The sequence below is a fragment of the Thermobia domestica genome, unplaced genomic scaffold, assembly GCF_964235325.1.
Source record: "Thermobia domestica unplaced genomic scaffold, izTheDome1.hap1.1 HAP1_SCAFFOLD_337, whole genome shotgun sequence".
NCBI lineage: Eukaryota > Metazoa > Arthropoda > Insecta > Zygentoma > Lepismatidae > Thermobia > Thermobia domestica.
This window is the reverse complement of record NW_027656050.1, coordinates 115,589-141,279: the sequence shown is the minus strand read 5'-3', so window position 1 is coordinate 141,279 and position 25,691 is coordinate 115,589. Positions and strand designations below refer to the sequence as shown.

General features: G+C 35.2%; 1 protein-coding gene across 4 annotated transcripts in view; it reads right to left on the bottom strand.

Annotated features, from left to right (window-relative positions):
* Atpalpha (sodium/potassium-transporting ATPase subunit alpha) overlaps positions 1 to 25,691 on the bottom strand; it is a 101,975-nt gene that overhangs the window by 9,771 nt on the left and 66,513 nt on the right. For 2 of the 4 annotated variants that reach the window (XM_081747564.1, XM_081747567.1), the window contains 6 exons: positions 23,908 to 24,156; positions 20,036 to 20,174; positions 16,905 to 17,047; positions 14,742 to 14,998; positions 4,947 to 5,041; positions 2,485 to 2,659 (listed from right to left, as the gene is read on the bottom strand). In XM_081747564.1, the coding sequence (XP_081603690.1) occupies positions 2,485 to 2,659; positions 4,947 to 5,041; positions 14,742 to 14,998; positions 16,905 to 17,047; positions 20,036 to 20,174; positions 23,908 to 24,156 (1,058 nt within the window). Of the gene's footprint in view, positions 1 to 2,484; positions 2,660 to 4,124; positions 4,220 to 4,946; positions 5,042 to 5,677; positions 5,773 to 14,741; positions 14,999 to 16,904; positions 17,048 to 20,035; positions 20,175 to 23,907; positions 24,157 to 25,691 lie in introns of all 4 variants that reach the window. The other 2 variants (XM_081747566.1, XM_081747565.1) reach the window with 2 other exon arrangements.

Genomic DNA, 25,691 nt, shown 5'->3' with positions numbered 1-25,691 from the left:
GTAGCTTTTGTGGAAAAGATATTCCCTGACAATTTTTAAAATCGTTCCTTTTATTCATAGATCACTACAGAAATAATTTATTAATTACCTAAAAATAAAATACACTAAATATTTCACTTGACATTGTAAATTTCACTTATAGAAAATTATTATTTTTTAAATCAAACTGAAGGAAAATCAGTAACTAAATTTAGTATGAGTAGGAAAGTTTTGCTGTATTCTGAAAATAGACAGACACAAGTTACATTTAAGCATTAAACATAACTATGTTACATGTTTCTACATTTTCCTCCTCCATTGTTGTGCGTTTGTCACCTACCACCAGTCCATGCCATTGGCTAGCTAATTAAAACGGCTCCTCCCTATCCAGCTGCGATAGTGATGGCTAACGCGCAACATATTCTATATAGCCGTGTCCGAATCACCCAAAATGCACCGTTCATGCCACGTCGTACCGTTCCGTCAGTGGAAAACTGGTATTTTTAAATTGATGAAAACTTAAAATTTCGCGTTATTTCGAGTATTGTTACAAATTTCGCGCAAAACTGCCAATTTCGCGTTTTATCGCGCAACAGAAACCAATGAAAGTACACATAAAATATCATAAAACGTAAAGAAACTGAAAATTACTTAATTCTGACTCATTTCGTTTTATCGCGCATTGCGAAAAACTGTTCCCTCTAATTGTAATTAATGCCGTTAACATTCACAATTTCAAGTTTTATATTACTTTTATTATCTACCAGAATATCTTAAATTTTCACAATAAAACCACTTAATACTATTAAGTAAATTTAGGTGTTAGGATGCTGTTCATTCTAACTTTAGTTTACACGTTAAACTTAAATATTCACCTATATAATCTACTGTTAAACTTTTAATATTAAACTATTTAACATCGAGAGAGTAAACACTAAAATAGGACCACTCCATACATACGTTGATAAGAATTATTCAGTACAGCATTTTATTCATGTAAAATATCAACTAGTGTTTATATAAATAGTCTCCAGAGCTCTCAGGTGTAAAATCATTAATAAAAATCAGTCTGGTTTAAAGCACTGTATTCACGAATTTAATTCAAAATACTGGGTCCATCTTTACGGGTCTCGTCCTGCTGAACTGGAAACTTCTTTTTCATTTACCATATGACTTTTACCAGTACGAAGCTCCTAAACCATTGGTGTGATTAAAAAAAAAAAAAAACTACCACTTTCCATTCTCTCGTATTGATATACGCGGTATATACTTAAAAACCATCCAAAAATATCAAAACACAATTTCTATTTTGCAGGTGTGTCGCAACTGGGTAACATTATTTTATGATCACACTTCCAATCCATTTGTATTTCATTCTTCAACAAATATCTATATATTAAAATTGTAGGTTTATATGTTTGTGGTCGAGAAAAATTTGTATATCTGTGGCCAATGCTTTTAACAACAATACTTCGGAAACCACAAGCTCTAGAAAGACGCAGTTTCACTGATCGATTGCAAATTTTGTGTAAATTGTTCAGTTCTAACTGAATATTTTTTTAAAAAAACGGCAGTTATTTCTTTATTACAGTTTTTAGGGGTACACTGGAAGTACTGAAATTTTAAAAAGTAAAAAATCATATCCTACGAGTTATACATTTCAATACCACACATTTGAATACAGGGTTAGTATATCCGGCGTCTGTTTTACGGCCAAGTGGTAATGAAAAACGAAAGATAAATCATTTCTCCAGTCTAAGATTAATCTTTGTTGTTTGGAGTTTTGCCCGATCAACACCATATATCACTGGCATTATAATTGTGTCCGTAACTTATTTGCTTATTACATACTGCATGCAAGAAGAAAGAAAACACTGATCAAACATTAAAAAACTCCAATCGGAAGTAGGCTCAGATCTTGCAAACGGTGCGAGATACTGAAAAACTAAAAAGAAAATCTCTTCTTTATGATACCCCTCACCGATTTTTATCAAGATATGCTTCACTTGTGCTGTAAAGGGACGGGTACAGGTATGAGGAATGACAAGGAGATTCATGCTCATATGTGAATGATGCGCTGTGTAGACAGCACAGGTCCAGCTAGTGTAAGTCAAAAATCTTAGGTCTATCTGTAACACTTGTATGGCAGAGGGAGGGGAGAAAAGGAAGTTACCTAAGTACCACCACACAATTTTGAACCCGGTAACAGAAGTAATTCATACACAAAATTACGTGGGAATTTAAGAAACCGAATTACATCCGAAATAGTACAAATCTCTTCATCTAACAGAACAAGTGTTACAAAACCCTTTGTTTATGGTAGAAAATGTCAGATGAACATCTGTCAAGATTATATTCTTTATTGTGTGCCGACAATACTTTCAGAAACGACTTCTAACCAAACTTGAAATAATTTACCTCATTAAACTCTTTCATAATACAATTAACTTGTGAATGAGGTTAGTTATGCTACGAAGCTACAAGTTATGTTTCACAAATACTAACCCATTCCTGTCCATAAGAATCCTTCAAGTCATTGACAGCTTTCGAATCCCATTGTTTACGGAGGCCAAGCAAATCGGGAGGCAGGAATCCATTTTCGGCCATAATAACGAAATATACAAAGAAACCAGCTGCAGCCTGGATCATACCAATCTGACCGTATGCCATGGAGATTAACCTACAAACACAGAAATGCGTTATTTTTTTCTTTTCATCAACTAAAAGCTTGTGTGCATATTTAAATAGAAAATAATGAAAGAAAAGAAGCACAAATTTTTGTCAAATCTTATATCATGCTATTATATGATTTATATTTTATCTTCAAAATTATTTAATAGTTGATATTATAAGCGTAAGAGATAATTACTTTTCTTTAAAAGCAAGAAATAAAATCTGTTGTTAAATATTACAAAAATGTTAGTACACACACTTCATTCTCAACTGCAAATTTCACTCAGAAAAATTTCTAACGCAAACTTTTTTTAAACTTGCAAACTGGAAGTTAAAAGAATGAGAATAAGTGTATACTTACTTCCTTTCTTAAACTGAATGATGAATGCCATATTTGTTATTCATAATAGTAAAACAATATACATTTATAAACTTTTTATTTTAGAAATAGAAAAAAAAATGACATTGATTAGAAACAGTGAACAACATTATACATACATTATGTACAATACAGTATTGCTACTGCAATTGAACACAAACTACAAACTATTCTTACTAAAAAAATATACGTACTAGAGAGACATAGCACAATATGAAGCTTATTTCAAAAAGCCGTTAACTATGTGAATTATTTACATTGGGTAAATTGCATTTTAACACAATATGAAATTCCATGTCCTGATTGGTGTGTTTCGCAGGCAGACATTTTCAAGTCCATATATACACACACCAATCAAACTTATTTTTTCAAAAACAAATAATCTTTGAATTGTTCACAACGACAAAAAAAATATGTGCAAATACGATTACTATAGCAAGTGCATTGACAATAACAACATATTACACAACTTCACGATTGCGTTTATACTTTTGTTTTGTAATTACTGAAGGTACTAATTAACCACGTCAACAACTACATGCCATATAGAAGCGTTTCCTTGGAAAATTTACATGAGGATAGATTTTATTTTTTTCTCGGATGGGATTCTCCGAATTCTACATCTTTTGCACTCTAGCAATATCTCCCTAGTACAACGTATTACTCGCAGGGTGACATATACAGGTTTTTTTTCTTCTGTCTCGATATTTCGTTATGTATTACATATTATATATATATATATATGTATGTTTATATAATTGTGCGAGTTTCCGTTAAATATTTTGAAAACAAAGTTTGGATTTTACATGATATTACGATGTTCTGTATGTGTCATCCTGCCATAAACTTCTGCTATTCTTTTTGAAATAATAAAGGAATGATGTCTGATACCAGACACAAGAAAATGACTAAAAAAAAAAAAAAAAAAAAAAAAAAAAAAAAAAAAAAAAAAAAAAAAGATGGGAGATATTATAGCCATGCACGCCATTGGAAAATTAAAGTAAGAAAAACAACAACAACAACTTCAAAGCACAGATCAGCCTAGACGTCAACGATGATATCTCACTGTGAAATCAAACCAAGAAAAACCCACCTGCGATTCACCAGATTATCCCTGTAAGGATCACGCGGCTGCCTTTTCATAATGTCTGACTCAGGAGCTTCGTAAGCCAGAGATATAGCAGGCACCTATAGTATGGCAGTGTTAACAGAAGTTAGTTAAGAAAAAGTCAAGAAACATGCAAGTGATTACCCCTGTGTGAAAACGGGACCTAGATGTCAGGTTTACTAGATCCTGGTGCCTTCATTTTTTTCACCCATTTTAATGATTGAGAAAAAATAAATATATGTATATATATATATGGATCATATTCTACGAAAGTATTATTTAAGGTTTCTTTCTTTTCTTTACTAGTTATAAAGAATGTATTCTTTCAATTAAGAGAATAGGAAATAACACAGGTTATAAATTAGGTATTGTAGCTATTGTTCAGATCTTTAATTGATCAGAAAAATAAAGCAGGAGCACCATAGCAAGCGTGAAAATTAAAGAAAAGGCATGCAGAAAGGAAAACTAAACTTTTAAAAAATATATATATCGGGAGTAGTTAGAAAAACCAAAGCAAGAGAGGAAAATAAAGGCGATATTATTAAAGATGAAGCTCCAGTAGAACAGATATGTACTTACCTCATCATGCTATTTTTCACATTTAATGTGCTATTTTTCACATTTAATTTTCTTATGCAAAGTAAATTAATTTTAATGAAGCAGAAGTTTACTTTTTCTTTTAAAAAAATAATATTGTGACGAGCAACTGCATTTGACGATTGTGGTTATATAGATGCTGTTGCTCTTATCACAAATCTATATATAAAAACAATTATTGTCAAGAAACATATACTGCAGAGGGTTTACCTTTCATTTACAAGTTTATCTGTGAAAGGATTTCGTGGTTGTCGCTTCATGATATCAGACTCTGCTTCTTCATAGGCCAGGGAAATGGCAGGGACCTAACAAAATGGCGCAACATGATGAAAACCAAATAAATTTTAAAAAATAACAAAAAGATAAAAACTAAGAAAAAAAGGGGTAGGATATAAAACTGTTCTTTAGTTGATTAAAAAAACAGCAATACTAAAAAAAATATGCAGGACATAAAGAAGCACAAAGCAGCAATGTGCAAGCATCGTAAAGTGAAATCATACTGGTATGAAAGGATCAACGCATAGTTCTCTTTAACCCTTTACATTCACTAATTTGATACCTCTAGCTACAATAAAACCTGTTAACAGTACAGTGCACAAGCTACAATACTGTCACACCAATGATTACCAAACGAATGTAAAGAGTTAACCTAGTGATTATATAGGAAATTAGTGTGGAAAATGATGCTGGTATTAAGGTAAATATATATACTACAAGGTGATCAAATAATAATACTGCTATATTCAAACTTTAAAATTACTCCTTTTAAGAGGTAAAACAAGGCATTCAAGGCACCATATCTATTTAAACTTTAGTATGTTCTGTGATATTTTTCTCAAGTATATTTATAATATATATAACAGAAGTATCTACGAGGGTAAATCATTAATCAAATATGCAACAATTCAACAACTCCGCACTCCAACCAGGCAAAGAACTACCTCTCATTTACTAATTTGTCAGATCGAGGGTTTCTTGGAGGTCTTTTCATTATATCAGCCTCAGCTTCTTCATAGGCAAGAGATATAGCAGGAACCTAAAGAACAGTACATTTACTAAACTATCTACAACTTAAAACTATGGAGAAAGAGAGAGAACGACTTAAGAAAACAAAAAACTGCAATCTATTATGGTAGCATACAACGAAATCATACAAGAACAGAAATTAAGACATATATCACTGAATACAAAAAAATAATTATACATGTTTAATTATAGTGAAATCATTTTTAAAATTAATGTTCTACTTTATCTGTTACATTACTCCAATGCATGTCACTATTTTATACGTTGAAAACCATTAACATTTTCACATGATTTATTATGTTTTCTAGCTACGAAACACTAACATAGAGATTTTCAATTAATTAGTAAAATATATAACAGTTTCGCTAAGTGATTTCATTCTTTGATTAAAACAAATTCTAAACTTTCTTTTATTCTTTGGATTTTGTAGGTTGGTTTCACAAAAGGGAAGTTACCAGAAGGAAGCTAGGAAAAAGTGAATATTCGAGGTTAGGAATATAAACTTACCAAAAGCTTTTGAGCGGAAAGCAAGGTTCATAGAATAAGTTGAAGAACATAACAGTAAAGAATAATAAAAATAATTCAAAACTATCTTCCTCATAATCTGAAACATACACCACTCACTCTCACACACACAAATTGATAATACATGTGCAAAATACGACCAACCTAATACCAGCAATTCGAAGCAAAGCAAAGCATTTTTCGATCACCAGTGACGTACAGTACAAGTTAACGTAAAATCAAAATGAAATCTTTCAGTTTAACGTTCCAGGATTATGCCCTTTAGGCTAAGGGAGACTGATGATTCAGGGAAGTGAATGATGGAAGAATTGGTGGAATGAAATGTGGGAGGAAACGGGAGTACCCCGAGAAAATATACGGACACTTGTCCCCCACAAAATTACCTGGCCGGGGATCGAACCAGGGGCCCCATACATCAGAGGTAAGCGCTTTACCACCGTGCCTCTCATTACGTAAAATCATTCAAATCAAACTATGAATAAATTAACAGAGTTGCAACATTTACTGATATTTATCTTGTCGGAAAGCGAAAGCTTGAACGTAACGAGTATTTAGAGATGTAAGTACCAACAATATTTTATCAGCTAATGCACATGAAGGAATTACTTTTCTGAACGGAGCTTTTAAGCTATTAATATTCTAACTACCGTTGTACTAATTAGTCTTACATAGTTACTATAGAACTAGTCTTCCCAGACAAAGTTAGCGAATAAATAATACTTTGGTGTGACTAGATTCTGAATTTATGAAAGTCTCTTTAATGTTGGTACGAATATCATGTACATTAGGTTTATCGCATGGATACGTGAAGATCGATGATCATTAAACCAAAACAAACTTGCTTTTATATAGTTCTAAAATACTGTTCCCGATCTGGTTTATGATCTCAACCTATTCTGTCGGTAAGTAGTATATATATAGTATATTTTGAATTTCTTTCTGGAAATTATGAGGCAACGTGATACAATCTGTTATCTTTACAATTATTGTTGCTATTTTCTCAATATTTCGTCGCAATCTTGAAAGTTAAGCACTCATTTTATACATTGAAGTGTTTTAATTTATTTGAATTTTAACTATCATCTTTAATACTTTGAATGGTATTTTCTGAACAATTTTACAAACAGTAACAATGATGCTGGTTTTATTGAGTACTTTGTAGTGATTGAGTTTTTCCAACACTAGGAATTCAAAAAAATCGATTAATAACAACAGGAAGTTGTTGATTTCATCATCTACACATAGTTTGAGTAAATTATATTTCAAATCAGCAGGAAGAGAATTTAGCACGAAATTTGGCCAACGGGTAGTTAATTTAATAATTTTACTCTGCAGTCCAAAGATTTGTGTTCGTCACTTAAGGCTTGGACAGCCAAACGAAAACCTTATGTTTCACTAACACTCTTTCGTGTTTCCTATTGCTTACTACAGACTAAAGTACAGTGTACTGTACTTCTCGTTAGTTAAAAATACATTAATTTTTTTCTTTTTATTATACCAAAAAATATACTGACACGCTGCGTCGCTGGTGCACTCATGCAAGCCACAAATGGACTCCTTAGAGAAAACTGGTTAGTTGATAATTTAGTCACAAAATAATTGTGAGAAGCATAGATTTTCATGCTCTTAACTCACCTTCTATGGTAGTTAAATATTTACTACGACAAAACGAATGTTTTAGAAGAGTCCACATTTGAAATACATAGCAGAAAACAGCACATTACGAAAACTCAAGCAAAAGAAAGAAGAAAGGTCAACTGACATCACACACATACATACAACAATAATTCCTGTTTTCTTTTGTAGAGCTACCAGAATTTTTGATTTCCTTGAGATTATTTTCACCTTGCTATTATCGTGGTTGTAACTTCTAGTATATAAATGACTAGCAGAAATGTAGTTCCAAAATGAAGTGCAACAGGCAATTATTAAGAAATTTGACGAATGAAAGAGAAAGAAGGAAACAGTATTTCACCAAAATTATTATAGAGTAGAAAGAAATGCAAAGGAGCAACTGTACGCATGCCCGGTTACCTTTCATTAACCAGTTTATCTTTAAAAGGATTACGAGGGCGTCGCTTCATTATATCTGATTCTGCCTCTTCGTAAGCCAGTGATATTGCAGGTACCTGATAATTACGCAAACCATCGTCACAAAAAGGGAGATTATTTGTTAAAATTAAAATTACAATATTTCATATACATTACATATATAAAGAGCGTACAGTACCTGCACCAACGCTGTTAGTGTTTTCTTGAAGTGTATTATCAACGATCTTAAGTTTACAATAGTGTCACATTAATGACCGAATTGCTCAATTTTAGCCTAAAAATGAAGTCAATTTCTTGCGACGAAAAATAATTCATAATGTTTACTTCTTTACTATTTGGCTAGCAGAAGTTTCGGCTATAGTCCTCTGTTAAGCTATACGTATTCAAATTTCAAGGCTTTTCCATCGAAAATCGAATCCGGGACACCCTGCAACAAAAGGCGCGCCCTGGCCATTAATCTAGCGGGTAGGGCTTGCGTTATTACTGAATTTCATAAAATTCTGCTGTGATAAAACCAAAGTATTTCAGTTCGAGTCTTGTAAATAACTTACAAGTGTTAAATCAACGAAAACAAAAACTGACCACATGGCTTCCCGATAGCTGATGTAGTAATAGCACATAAACTCTCAGAGTAGTTTATTTCTAATTTTCTCAAGTAGAGTTCTTGTTTTCAGCTAAAGTAGCTCCTCATTTGAGGATGTTGGGTTAATAACGCAAATACAACCCGAACGTAACATGCTGACCATTCGGCTAAACAGGGCGTACTAAGTTCATTAAACATTATAAGCAAGCAAGTATCATAAACAAGAATACGTATCTTAATGACAAGATCAAGCATTAAGACTGTACGAACCTCTTACAAAATGTGAATCGCAAAACAGGAATCACCACTCCTCCCACTATACATAGATCAGATCTGGATAATTTCCAACGACTCTTAAGAAAATATTTTTTTTTTAAACTTCGGAGTAAAATGAACAAGTTCTTAAAACCTAGCCATATTTTTCATTTAACTGACTTTATAGGTTTACCGAAAGTAAGAATTAGAAACAAGTTTACAGATACATGCAAGTACAACATCAACAAGAACTACTGTAACACGCTGCGGTTATTTACATAGTTGAGAACTCAGTGTTAGTTTTGTTTGCCAAGCGTGTTTTACATATATTGACACACACCACACGCACGATCTACCGGAGCTGAACACAAACATTTGCTGTACTCAATACACAAATCAATGATGAGCACTTTTCAAAATCCATTACTGAATGTCTTTTTGGCGTTGCTTTAGCAGAATATCAGGTAAGCGAGATACATACAACAACAGAAGTATATCACTTGTACGACAATAGATTTATCGGTTATATGCATATGCATGTAATCGGTCACTTAAAACTTGGAGTGATAAATGCCCTTCCTTGAGAAGGCCTCAACTAACCTACCAAACTCAAATTATGAAGATTTTGCCGCTTTAGAATAGTATTACAAATTTTCGTTTATAAATGCCTGGTACTTTCAGAGTAAAATTCAATAAAATATTCACGGTTTTCGAGCGTTTTTTTTTTCCTGAGCAGTCTTTCTGCATATCAATATTTTTTGAAGAACCGTACAATAGAGAGTAACAAGTATTGTCGTTGCACTTTGCTAACTCGAAAAATTGTTTACTAGTAACGAACAAAATCTTTACATAATCGTATTTTGCAAATAAAGGATAACGGAAAATCAATATTTAATAAGATTCTTAGATTCAGCATATTTTGAAGGTAGTGATATGACTTGTCAAGATATCTTAAACCTTAAGTACATGTTACACTTATTATGAAGTAACCTATAACCGCATACAATTTTCCGATATTTTTTTTTCTTTTTTAATTAGTGTTAAGTAGTGTGCATATTTCTTTTCGTTTGAAATACTTATGAGATTCACTTATTACTATTGGATTAAAAGAAATGTAAACATACTGCACATGAATTTATGAGATGGGATAAGATGAGATTATATGCAAATTAAGTATTAAAAAAAAAAAAAAAAAAAAAAAAAAAAAACTATGAAACTCCTAAATGATCGTTAATTAAGAAAAGAAAATATTATAATTTATACTTATACACCACTGATGAAATAGCTTTCTTGAGACCAATACAAATCAATCTCTTATCATAATGGTTAAAAACTAGAAGTTATATAATCTCATAAATTAACTTTCGAATCTATTCTCGAGTTGCTTTGGTACCTCATCTCATTACATGTTATTAAAATTGATCAAGGTTATCTTCAAATCACACACACTTCCTTCCATCTGTCAGAATACATAGTTTCGAACCGATGGGTACTGATTAGTAAATCGGTTGGAAACATTGGGTTCCAAAATAGAGTATAAATCTTCATCAGCAGAAAACTAGCTCCGTAGTGTAATGAAGTGGCAAATACTGCTAGTGAGGCAAGATACCAAACCAAAATAATTCATACATTTTGAAACCAATTTTTTTCTTCTTTCTTTCAACCACGCTATAAAATATTTAACCGATTTTTAATTTTGAAAATTTAAAATTTGTGAAATTTTGATGCTCGTCATTGATAGTTTACAACATTGAAAGCAAAACATACATGCATCACAAATAACGAATACAGACACAATGCACTAAAGCAACATTTTCACACTCATCCACACTGTTTCACATCTTCACGCTCATATACAGTTTAAAACAAATCATTCAGCCGAAGACACTACTGTATGAGAAAAATATAATAATCGAAGGTTCTATATTGAAGAAAGAAGTTTACAAATATTAATATCAGAAACTTACAATCCTACAAACAAAATATTCCATATTATATATATATATCGGCTGTAGTAATGCACAAACTTCCAGGGCGTCAGAATCTACCTACACGGAGTACATTCAACTGAACAATGTGTGATCAAAATATCGAATCTCAATAATCTCGTGCTTTTCACACTCCTTATTCGAGTGACTGCCTCATGTTAGGTCAACATCTGAGGAAAGGTAATTATTTAACCTCTATTTATTTAGTTAATTTATTCTGAAATCTTTATTGCAAATAAAATTAAGTATTGTGCACTTATTCACAAGTTTAGGACAGTATGCTATGGTTCGAAAAACTATGCACTCAAATTTCAATATGACTAGTAATGCAATATTCATGTTGTTTAAATTAGCGATCCTGGCTTTGGTTGTAGAGTTTTACGTTGTTTAAAATAATTTCAAGTACACACGTACCAAATAAGTCGGAATTTATTTAAAAAGACCCAATTTACATTCTCTTCCTTTAGTGTGAATACAAATGATTTTGTAGTTCTACAAATTTAGTTTTCTGATAGTTAAGTATAATCAGGTCTTGTGTGGAGATGAATAAAAAGTGTATATTACTCAGCTGTTGAAATGGAGTAGGTGGATACGCAACTTTTCTAAGTCTCTGTATGACTACTAAACTAGTTACATGTTACAATATCTGCCCATGTAATTTTCGGAATGAATGGAAAATTATAGAAATAGTAATACTGTTATTCTATAATTTAGTTACATCCTCCCTAAATTTGTATATAGAACTTCCGATGCACTTTTTTTAATAACTTGTACTATGTTTATTGTAATTTTTTTTGTCTATTTTATGTAATACAAAAAATAATAGAATCCCTTGTACAATAAGCCAATGATATTAATCAGAACCCAAAACTCTGCTATGTTCCTAGCAACGTCACAGCAACTTCCAATAGTTTAGATTAAGAATTTAATCCTCTTTACAATATCTAATAGATCGAAGCCTACCCAAACTTACAAGGAAGACAAATATCTAGATGTAGAAGAAAGCCCAATAATTTTCGCTGCTGAAACTATACAAATCTTGTTCATCGTCTACATCATGCACAAAACTCTCCAGTTAGTCGCAAGCACGCGTAACCAGGGCAAGATTCCTTGTGGGCATAATGTAATATAAAGAACCGCTTCCCATTCTACAACGCACAAATTTGCTCCCAAATATCTGAAAATAAATCCAACATTCGCCAAGAAAATACACTGATGGAAAATTAAAACTGAACACCCAGTGGGAAGTATAAAATACTATTCGCATAGTTACTGTTACAGGATTGTACATGATCAACAGTTCCGCACTGAGAACGTTGTAAAATGTGAATACTGGTCGTGGAAATTTCGAGCTCAATACAGGTGTTGCCAAAGGATCGGTTGATTGTATCTAGCCCCATCTGTACATCACACTGGCAGTGAATGTTGGAGACCGGCCAGGAAAATATACGTGAGTTCAATTCATGCACTTAACGGAGTGTAAATAAGCATGTGTCGTGACACTGTGGGAAGTAGTCTGCTCGTTCCACAGAATCGCACAACCGTTTGCATGTAAGTGTTCGATCTGCATCAATGTTGGTGCAGCCGATCGGAGGAGTGGCGGCACACATCAAGCAGGTGCTGACGAGAGAGGTAATAAGGATGTACGTCCAGACCACTAGCAGACGACCTGCTATTCTTTATCGGATGCGATTACACTAGATTAGAACAAATGTCGCATCCAGGGCGCCAACTAGGACCATCTGCGAAAGTTTGTTGGGCGCAGATCTACGATTATGAGTGCCACTCGCCAGACTTCTCACACCTCACCAAAATACGGCCAATCTTCAATGATGTCACGAAAGAAGCAATCCAAGAGAAATAGCGAACATTATCTCTAGTAATGAGAGTCAGTTCTGGTTGAGTACTACTGGTAATAGTTTGCGGGAGTAGCATCGACTGGTGAACGGCACCTTCCACAAAGTGCGCGGTAGCAACACTCAGAACCAACGCCAAGCACTGTGGTATAGCGAACCATAACCAGTAATGACCGTTCGCCTTTGATATTGCAATTGGATGTTTTCACACTGATTCGTATCCAGTATGAATTTCTGCACCATCAACCAAATGTGCAGAACTGAAGTGTGAGTGCACGCATTGTCACCTAACGTGATCTCCAAGGCGTTTATCAACTACTTAGGCCTACGTCATCACCAGATCTGTACTCCATTGAGCATTGTGCCACTAGATTAAATTACTTAGTACAGTATACAATTCCAGCAACAAATCTTGATCACTACGCCACAAGTGTGTGGGAAGGCTACAAAGCCATGTTCCAGACGATATCCAGCAAATTTAGGACTGTCCCTGAGAGAGGCTTTTTTTTTTTTTTTTTTTGGTATGATCTGTACATAGTTCTACGCAGGGAACGTGGACCTTTATTCTGTTCAACTAATTTGTATAAAATCCAGTGTATATACAAGATGTTAATCACGTGGGACTAAGGTTTCTGGGTATTCACTTTTCATTAAATAAATTGCGATAAATGATTTGGCCAACGAATGACAAGCTGGAATGTTATGATCTCACCAAAACGTCTAGATTACTGATACTTAAGCCATTAGTATAGGATATTATATAACATATATGGAGTATGAGGATGTTCAAAAAATAAGATCAAAACAAGCAAGCAGTATCCGCAAAATATAATTTCCTTTCACTTAGTTTCGTTCTAGTAACTATTGCGTAATATCAAAGCTGGGATTAAAATTCCGCAACTACAAATTTTGCAATCTATTACATAAATACAGTAAAATTAGACAGCTACGTAAGAGATTTATCTCACAGCGAATGTCGAGTTGACTCGTGTAACAACGACCATGAGGAAACTGCAACGTCGCAATAAAATAGTATGAGAACATGGTCGGAAGAACATAACTGGTGCTAAACATTAGAGCTATTAACATAAAAGACACACTATCGCGGATGGTTGAAGTGATCTGAAGTAATCACAATAGTTAAATAATTTCAAAAGCTATACACGAGCTCCCTCGTGACTACATAGCGTACGCGCTTTCGCGTGGGAGACCCACGTTTGATACCCGACGGGAGCTCATGTGGTTCGAATCCCACGTTAAGCTGTAGGTTCAAGTCTTAGATAGCTTCAATGCTAAACGGGACATTAAATTTAAATCCAATCCGATTAAAATCCATACACAACATGTTAACTAACAATGAGTGGGTTCAAAATAGCAGTTTTACATAACCTTCATGATCAGGAGTAGATATCGGTAGCCAGTGAACCGAAATTTAGCAAAATTTATATAAGCATCTTCTAAATTAAGAAAATAATGCGAAGTGTCTTTGTTGGTGTACGTATAATATACCAATTAACATTTTCCAGTCTCTCAGAATCAAATATATCTTATTTTTCAAAATCATCCTCGTACTTTTCAGCCAGCTGATAGTGTGAATGATATACCGTCTGCTAAAGGTAAAATTAATGAGAACGCACATCCAACACTGTACTCCATTTGTACTGAAAGAGAAGGTAATTAGTATCACACGGACTGATTTTATGATGTGCTTGTCACTTACCATATCGGTACCCAAGTCAATACACAAAATAGTCACAGTTCCCAAAGGCAATGGTACGTTTGCCAAGATGAAAAGCAAGAAAGGTGAAATTTCGGGGATGTTGGATGTTAATGTGTAAGCGATAGATTTCTTCAAGTTATCGAAAATCAAACGTCCTTCTTCTACTCCTGTTACAATGGATGCAAAGTTATCATCCAGCAAGATCATATCAGCAGCCTGTTTGGATACATCGGATCCGGCAATACCCATAGCAACACCTGTAAATAATACAGTACCATTAGGATTATCTACGTCAGAAGCTGAGCAAATTCAATATTAATTTTACTAGTAAACACACACAAGAGGATTATTAGAGCTTTTTAATGGATTATTCTTGCTTCCTGGAGTTCAAGTATTCAAGAAATCGTTAGTAAGACATGACAACTTTCAACTTCGTAGAATGACAAGAGTCTTCAGGGTGTATCTTCTCAATTTCCGCTTAATTAACCAATTCTCTTAATGGGATTTCAAGGTAATTATATGTATTCCTTTTGATAGTCTGTACTGAGATCTTGCACTCAAATGATTTAACTTATCACATCATTCTTGCGCCACTAAAATATTCTTTTCACAAATTGATCAAACATGACAGGTGTCTTGTTTACTTAGACATTAACTGTCGCTTAACTCCAAAATTTCATCGCCACAGAAACAAAAGTTCGTCACTCGATCATATCCTTTGTCAAAAAATTTGATCACTATTTCTGTTATCCATCTCTAATATCCTACTTTTATTATTCTGCCATCCTCTGACTTCTTTAAGGTTTCTTTCCCACACAAGCTTCCAAACTAGAACTTTACACATGGGGCCGCGCTGGCTACGTGATAGAGCTCTCACCTCTAACGCGTGGGTTTTCTCGGAGTCCTCTCGTAGCTAAATGGCGATCATTTACCAATTTTCACAATAGGTCCAGAAACAGACACAGTTTTCGAGATTTTTATATAAGTTTACATTGTTTTTTCTCAAGTGTAACAAGAAGATACCTTTACAATGATTAAACACAGAAACAACATCATCGCTGTGCTTTCAAAAACCGCTGTGTATAAAATTCAAAATTTTATACGATAAAACGAATTGTTTATACGCGCCAAGAATAAAATTAGGTATGTGCAATCATGCCTGTTCTGTATGGTTGCGAAACCTAGACGCTTACTCGGAAGGAAGAACACAGATTGAAAGTATTTGAGAACAAGATCGTGAGACGAATATTCGGACCCAAGAAAAACGGGAATGCGGAATGGCGGAAACTTCATAACGAGGAACAACATAATTTATACGGTTTACCCAACATTGTTAGGATCATCAAATCTAGGAAGCTCAGGTGGGCAAGTCATGTAGCCAGGATGGAAGAAAGTAGGAACGCTTTCAAAGTCTTAACTCGAAGACCAATCGGAAAATTACCATTAGGAAGACCTAGCCGCAGATGGGAGGACAATATTAAGATGGATCTCTCAGAAATAGGAATACAAAGTAGAAACTGGATCCAGTCGGCTAAGGATAGAAATCAGTGGAGAGCTTTTGTGAACGCGGCATTGAATCTCCGGGTTCCATAGGTCATAGAGTTAGTTTAGTTATGTGCACTGCTGAACATTGTTAACATTCTGACAAAATCAGCTAGTGTATGAGAACAGCGGAAAATGATAGGAGCACTTAACAAATCACATGGCGGGTTAATTATTATGTTTAATTACCCTTTGAACGAACAATATCACATAAGGGTCTTTGTAAATATATGCTCTACATCAAATTGCTCCTAACCTGTAAAAAATCTCTAAGCAAAAACTGCACATAGCATTTTTTTTTAAGGTGCAGCGACAATGTGAGAACAAGAAATATAAATCATGTAATCATCGCTGCCTGATGAAAAGGACTAGTTTTCTTGAATTTCTTGGTTATTTACAAATTTAGATCCTCACGGAACATGGTGGTGAGTGAAAAAAGATCTTAATCATATTTGATACTGCTTATATTTCCTTTCATCCGTTTAGCTTCTTTACTGAACACATTTTTCTTTCACTTTTGCTCTCAAAAACCTTCGGCCGGTCCTCAGAGTCACGAAGAATGGAAGAAAAAAAAAATACATCCATTACCATATAATAACAATGATACTGTAAAAATCTTACCGATATCAGCTTTCTTCAGGGCAGGAGAATCGTTGACACCATCTCCTGTTACGGCCACAATGGCTCCCATTCGCTGGCAACCTTCTACGATGATCAGCTTCTGTTGTGGTGAAGTACGGGCAAATACAATTTCTGTGTGGTGTCTATAGTAAGAAAAATTTCAGTTAGTAACTTCCTTATACTTTAATATTCTAGTATCACGAGTACGTATTTTTAATTGTACCTGAATTTAAATAAGATATAAAAGTGAAAAGTTAATATATTCTTATTAAACACATATCGAGTGAAAAAAGTAGACATTCAATTAATGTACACCAAATGAATTAACAGAAATTTATGTATACATACTTTTCATCAATTAAGATTAAGTGCAGTTCTTAGCACCATTTTCATATTTTTTTAAAATATAAACTACTAAATTTCACGACAACTTAGTGATTTGATACAAGTGATATTAAAAAAGAACGAACAATGTTTTCAAAATGCTGCTGCCATAATCATAATAAAATTCCACAAATTTCTACATAAAAAAAAGTCAATGTTTAAAATCTTTCATATTTTCATATGTTACTATAAGAGCAAAAATAATTATTTGGATTCATTATTATTAACGAAATATAAATACAGGAAAATGATACTTGAAAGTGTTGTAAAAGACATTACAGACTTCTTTAAAAATGATTCAATGAAACTGCACAGATGAGTGTACCACACTTTTTCTTTATCATTTTACTATAGTCATTATTATATAAATTTAAGTATACAGATGGTGATCAGAAAAATGGAAACACCTGTAGTTGGCAACACGTCAGATGTATGGGTTGGCAGTGGTGTCGTGGCGCCCGTAGCGCCGGACCGCTGGTGGTGGTGTGTTAGGTCGGTTTCCATACTACGTCAGGCGCAGTGGAACAGCAGTGTCCAGTGGCTGCAGCAGACGGAGGTAGTGTATAATGGGAGACACCTCAGATTTTCAAAGAGGGCAAATTGTTGGTGCGCGGTTATGTGGAGTGAGTGTGACGGCATTGGCTACTGTGTTAGGTGTGTCGCGTGGGACAGTGTCGAAGGTGATGATGGACTACACAACACACGGGAAAACCACATCGGGGAAGCGGAACAGTGGGCGGAAGAAAATCATGAGTGACAGGTCACGCCGGGTATTAAAGCGCATTGTCACGCAGAACCGTCGTGCCACTGCAGAGCAAGTGACGGAGGAACTCAATCAGCACCTCCCCCACCCTGTTTCGACAATCACAGTCCGCCGCGAATTACATGACATGAACTTACGGGGTCGTGTTGCACGGGCCAAACCGCTCATCAGGGACCATAACGCTTTCGCACGCCGCAAATGGTGCCGCGACCATGCAACTTGGACCGTTGAGGACTGGAAACGTGTGATATAGTCGGATGAGTAATTCTTCACCCTATTCCCAACCACGGGCCGTGTTTGTGTGTGGAGAACGCCCAAAGAAGCTTATGATCTGCAGTGTCTCCGCCCAACTGTGAAACATGGCGGCGGCTCGGTGATGCTGTGGGCCGCAGGTTTTCATTGGGTCCTGTGGTCACACTTAGCGGACGAATCACTGCCAACGATTATGTCGCAATTTTAGGAGACCACTTGCATCCTATGGTCCGGATGTTGTCCCCGGACAATGACGCCATCTTTCAGGATGATAATGCACCCATTCACACAGCTGGCGTTGTTGCAGCGTGGTTTGAGGAACATCGGGATGAAGTTCAACACCTCCCCTGGCCCGCCCAATCCCCAGATCTCAACATAATTGAACATCTGTGGTCCGTCTTGGAAACACGACTCCGGCGACGATTTCCACCTCCATCCTCTCTCACAGAACTGGCCAATGCCCTGCACGAGGAATGGTGTAAAATTCCACTTGCTACCATTCACGACCTCTATGCCTCCATCCCACGTCGCATTAAGGCTGTTCTGAAGGCGAAAGGTGGCCCGACACCATATTAATCTGGTAAGTTGCAATTTCGTTCAGGTGTTTCCATTTTTCTGATCACCATCTGTACTTTAATATAATTTTGTCAATTTTCCTGATACATAAAATTTCGTTACTTAGTCGTCCAAAAATAATCTGATACGTAGGGTTGCCAGACGTCTGTATTTTGTACAGACAGTTGTACTTTTTAAGAGTATAATACGGACACAGGTCTAAAAGTCTTATTTTTGGAATGAGAATAGATTAGTTAGTTACTATTTCCGCACCACTGCATCGGTTACACCCGATCAAGAAAAAGTCATTTTAAAGATACGTGAAAATTCATGAAACAGACTGTGGTCTCTGTGAGAGAACCACAGTAGTCTTGGGATGATTTTACTAACAGTGCAGAAAGTTGTGACCGTGGACAAAAAATCTCTTAGTAAAACTGTAAATACATTATTTCGATTCCGGAGAAGTCTCGATCGGAAAACTCACAAATATAGACGTAAGCCCTTAGCTTTCATGAATATTCCATTGCTTGACATTTGAAAATGTAACATGTAATGAACCAAATATTGTTCCCTTCGAGAGCAATCTTATCCCTTCTTTTAAGGTTTTGAGCATATTTCACGATACCAGCATGAGGATATTTTTAGAATAATATCTTAATTTCATACTTGTAGAAGACATCTATATAAGTAATTAGAATTTGTATAATCTTTACTTTATTCAGTTGTGATTATATATATATATATATATATATATATATATATATATATATATATATATATATATATATATATATATATATATATATATATATATATATATATATATATATATATATATATATATATATATATATATATATATATTATATATATATATATATATATTTAATTTATTCTTATTTATAAGTATTCAATCAAAGACTATCACAGTTTAAAAATTACTGGTGTAACTAATGTAAAGTCTACGTCTGAATTGAACATTGCACTGCCATCGCAAATACGAATGCATGCAAAATATGGAACACTGACAGAGATAAACAGGAAAGTTGAATAAAATCAAGTAAACTCTAAAAAATTTCAAGGTATCAAACAGCTGCATTTCTTTCACACTCATGACAATATTTGTATGAAAAAATTAAGGAATAAAATAAGCACCTTACAAAACCAGGATACACACCTTAAGATCTCGTCCAATTGTTCGGCATTAAGTTCTCTCAATTCTGAACCATGAATTACAGCAGCTTTGGCTTCTCGAGGATTGACTTCAGACACTGGGATATTGAGACGTTGTGCGATATCTTCCACAGTTTCATTTCCTGAAGCACAAATAAGAGTTTGTAAGACTAATTTTTAAACCTGTAATATTAGACTACAACATTTACTATTATCAGAAATTACTTAGTAACTGATTAGATTGATAAAACTAACGTGACAATTTGTATCAGTAATTATTTATTGATTCTACAGAAGATGTGCTAATTCGAGTGTAAACTAAAGATCTGATTTGAATTTGAGTGAGTTTAACGTCCCTTTCAGTAGGGAGGCTGTATGACACGCTGACACCCAGCTTAACGTGGGATCCGAACCACATGTAGACTAAAATATGAAGTACATTTATTAATACAATTTAATTCTAATAATTTTGGTACTTCATTTAACTTTTTTTTTCCAGTAAAAATATTTTATTTTCATGTAAGATCAATAGTCCTACGTAACACTTTAAGGCTGCCTTGGAGTTAATGTAAAAATACTTCAATTTCTACCTATGGAATTTCATTTAATGTCTTCTAAATGCATGCCTGCAACTTTATCTTATATTATCAGACCCAAAACTTTATTTTTTGTTCCATTGCTGGGAGGAAACTGCTTACTTTGAAAGAAAAAAAAAATCGCTGCACAATATTTATTGAGTATTTCTTTTGCAGCAGACGGAAGTTTGTGTGTATAAGCTGTTTCATAATGAATACAGATTGTTCTCAGCTTCGGTGTCATGTGGTGCGAATGGGAAGTAGTGGTGCTGATGGTAGGGAAACAAAGAAAGGAAGAAACTAGCTACCTGCTTTGTCCCGTCTGTCGAGCTGAATCAGTTGTTCAGCGCTAAAAATAACTAGATTTTAGCATTGGTCATTGTCAACATCTGGTTAAAGTAGAAGAAACAAGTGTCTACTAAAATTCCAAAATAAAATTTCGGGACCTTTTCTTTCCCAAACCATAAAATTTAGTAACATTCTCAAGAGAGAATTTGGATCCGAATTTTCATGCATGCGATAGAAGCGTGCTTTGCTTGCGATTTGGTAGCGGGTAAAGCCGTCCATAGATATTTTTGGTGGTGAATTTTGACGCTTTATGGAACAAAATTTTCCAGTCTATACTTATATTTGTACAGATTTAAAAAAATCGTGACCCAAAAGTTAAATTTCTTGACTTTCATGACCGTTTCCTGATTTCGTGTCTTTTTCATGACTTTCGTGACTGAGACCCTGAGAAAGCTTTTTTTTTTTTTTTTTTTTTTTTAATTTATTTATTTTAACTTTGTATGGTTAGAAGAGTCTTTAGTGTGCGGTGTGTGTAAATATCGACCCAAGATTTTGTGGGGTACTTACAGTTTTTCTCTTTGGGCTCAATCTGTTGTTATTTTTTTTTTTTTCATTGATTTTTATAACAATTCGTTATCTCCTCAAGATGTATTGTGTGAACACTGGCGTATAGTGCTGATCTCCGTCCTGATCAAATTCAGGCAGTTAGAGGCATTGAATACAGAGAGAGTGGGATGAAGGAGATACTGATCTTCCATTATCAAATTCATTTGAAAATGAAATCTTTAAGTTTTACGTCCCACGGTTATGCCGGTTAGGCTAAAGGAGACTGTGATGGTGAGAGATGAGTGAAATGGTGGAATGAAGAAAGTGGGAGGAAACGGGAGAACCCCGAGAAAACCCACGAGCACGGTGTTTGTCCATCACAAAGTTCACTTGGCGGGGGCTGGGATCGAACCCGGGACCCCACGCATCAGAGGTGAACGCTCTACCACTGAGCCACCGCGCCCCCCTTCAAATTCATTTGAATGTGGCTCTGATGATACTGACGTTGGCCCGGGCCCTTATAATATGTCCTTCATCTACACATCCTATACCTGCTAGTTATCAAGTTCTATCACCCCTCCTCTTGCAATTTCAACATCTGACATCCTCCGTCCATGGCTCGCAGTTCCGGACCTCCCACTTTTTCTGGACAAACAGGTTTCAAAGCCTGATATATTGACCAAAATTCTTCCCTCATCATCTTTGCTTCGACTCCTCAACAGAAATATTTCAACACCTGGCGGCTGAAAACAATAGTTACTACCTACAGCATTTAGCAAAGCACCCGACCATCAAGTTCGAATGTGACATAACAAAGCACGAAGTAAGGACTTTTGTGGGACTGTCTATACTTATGAGGTTCGCGATCAAGATCTACAAAGTGCCACTCTGGAATATACATACTTTGTACCTGGATAAGGACCATGAGAGACGGACTGGTACCACCACTGCGGTTCACCAACTGGTTTCCTACTTAAAGATGGAAGAAGCTAGTTATATTTTGGAGTACACCTCCCGACTTATTTCATGACTTTTTGCAACAAAAAATGTGTTCTGTTGCAGGACCGTCAATCCAAGAGAGAACGGACTACACCCGAATTTTTAGCACAATGGACTTGAAAGTGAAGAGTCAACATACACACTCGGGTGAAAGATGACTTGACAGTCTGTTGGACAGAGAAATGTCTCCTGACAAATATGAATCTGCCACCTGCTGAGGGAAGTTTCTGCGATGAGCATTGCAACGCCCCCATGTCAGATACCCACATGGGGTACGTTGACCTCAACTGAGCATTCCTATTAACTTAGACCACATGACCATGAAGTGGACTGTGAAACTCCTCTTCCACTTATTCAGAGTGTTTTCAATGCCTTTTCACTGTCCCAAGAACTTTTCATTCGGACATGAGATACCTCTATTCTTGAGAGAAGTTGGGCCTAGCCCTTACAGAGTCTAGCGGCTCGAAGCCCCGAGCGCAAATGGGTCGCGTCTCAGAAGTGCCTTCAACGTACGAGGTTCGGGGCACAACGCACTTTATAACAGTAAGTGCAAAACAAACTATGCGTCCAACAAAGAGCGGCTTGCAAAAACAGAACGAAGTATTTGCGCCTTGAGTGCAACGTTCCGTTGGGTGTGGGGCCATGCTTCATGCTGTACTACCAGCAGAAGTGCAGGCAAGCATCATACCATGCCCTGAAGTAGTTATACAAGGGATAAGTATCTCTATTATTTATTCTTTTCTTATTGGAAACTACGTTAGGGTATGTACTTTGTTATAAATTGGGTTAGCGGCGCATCTTGCAGGGTTCGCGGGTTGCAGGTCACGCGATGGTGATATAATAATAGTACAATTAGAATCTTATGGGGTCTCAAGGAACATTTTCTTGTGTACAATCCGCGGCAAAAAACCTGCAACATGAGCAGATAAGTTTGTGAAATAACGAAGCTTTTTGCTCCAAAATAAGTGTGCACGGGAGGAGGCCGAGGTTTATCCTGGCGTGATTCGTTCCATTTAGACGTTATGTTCATTCCCTGTGCTGTTAGGCGTAGTTTCATAATAAACTTACATCCTCATGTTGCAGGATTTTTGCCGCGGATTGTACATTTTAATACACATAGAATAAACAAGTGTTAGCACTGTATACATAGTCACGGGTGCCTGCAAAACCATCGACTGCGCTATCGATGGTCTTATTTGCCTGTTTTCACTAGCTTTTATCAGTCAGGTAACCTGCCAGCTCCCCTCCCCTCAAACTGAGAAACCGAGCACAAACTAACGTCACAGAATAACAAGATGCAAATCACTGCTCCACAGGATAGGTTATGACAAAAAGTAGTTTCCTCTTCCATTTAAACACGCTTCAGAGAACATAATGGACTACAGTTACTTTTCAGATGTCCACGGAATACATCAATAACTTTATATTAAAATGACTTTGTAATAACTAACCTAAATGAAGAACTTACCTTCTGAAATAATACCAACAGATTTAGCAATGGCCTTGGCAGTGATAGGGTGGTCGCCTGTAACCATAATAACTTTAATACCAGCAGACCTACATTTGGCCACAGCATCAGGTACAGCAGCTCTGGGAGGATCAATCATCGACATGAGACCAACAAATCGAAGTCCACTCAGTGGGAAATTGGGATCGTCGCAATCGAAGTTGAAGCCAGGTGGGAATTTATCAGACGGCAAGTTGAAATCACAGAATCCTGAAAGAAAAGCAAGAAAAAAAAGTAGTTTCCTTCAACAGTTGGATATAAAACCTCATAACTTGCAAATATAAACAAATATAAATAAGTGTGCACAAGGTTCTGTAAAGCACAAGACTAACATCGATATCCCACAAAGAGTAATTTTTTTTTTCAAACGTTAGTGGCGAAGTGCACTGTAAGAGTGAGAGAGAGAGCGAAAGAAAGAAAGACAGACTAAAGTTGGCCTTGACCTTACCCATGACTGATTTAAGCTCGTTAGTAGTAATACTAATGCTCGAGCAAACTAAACTCGCGACATTTCTTATGAAAATCTGAATATAGTTATGAATGTTATCCTAAAGAATTTTAGAATTAAGTATGGAATCATTGGTCACTCGTCACGAAGTTCAGTCTCAAGATTCGAAAGAAAAACAACTTTCATGAAGAAATGATAATGAATTAATGATAATGAAGAGTAGAGATGAATTAATTCCTTGTCTGACTAATTTCAACCTCAAGCATTAGGACTAGTAACTCGCTAAGAATTGGTTCATTACAGTTTCAGGGAGATCTTAGCACTGGGGCTATTTGTGCCCGTCTCGGTAAAGTCAATGGCCAACATATACTATACATTAGAATTCCAAATTAAATGTCTAGAAAAGGTAAAATTCAAATATAAATTCGATAAAATAAGAGATTAAAAGAAAAAGAACCATAAAATGTACAAAAAAGGGGGGTTGTGGGAAGGCTAACAGAATAAACTCTGGGTAAAGACAGAGGACCACGCGAAATATGTGATATGGATAGTCACTGTTAAAGTCACCGTTACCCGTTAACGGACCGACTCCATTAATGAACACGGAAGGTAATCGTTCTAGCTACTTATTGCAAAAAAAAAAAAAAAAAAAAAAAACTATTACATGCAATAAGATATGGGTTATAAATAGCCACTGTTAAAGTCGCTGTTATCTGTTAATGTTACCGGAATGACTCAATGAACTCGGCCGAGATGATCACTTTAGCTACCTATTGAAAACAAATTCGCATTGTGTGGAGTAACGGGCGAACTAAGAACACAATCTTTTAAGTCTCATTACGTATCCCTAATAAAATATAATAGCAAGAAAGTAAGTTTTAAAATTAGCAATAATAGTAATACATAACACGAAAAATTTAACAAGAACTCTCGGAGCACGTCAACTATTCCAATTGCACGAATCAACGTAAGAATACAGTCATTGAGGATGCCATTAGTCCTCAAAATCTGAATTAAGATTTTCAGGCATTCCTAAACGTTCTCTGAAGTCTGAGTATTCTAGACAGTCTACAAGAAAGTGCCGAATATTCAGTGGGACGATACACTCCACAATACAGTGTTAATGCCATGCACAAAACAAGAATGTCATTATATTATATTATATTATATTATATTATATTATATTATATTATATTATATATATATATATATATATATATATATATATATATATATATCTATATATATATATATATATATATATATATCTATATATATATATATATATATATATATA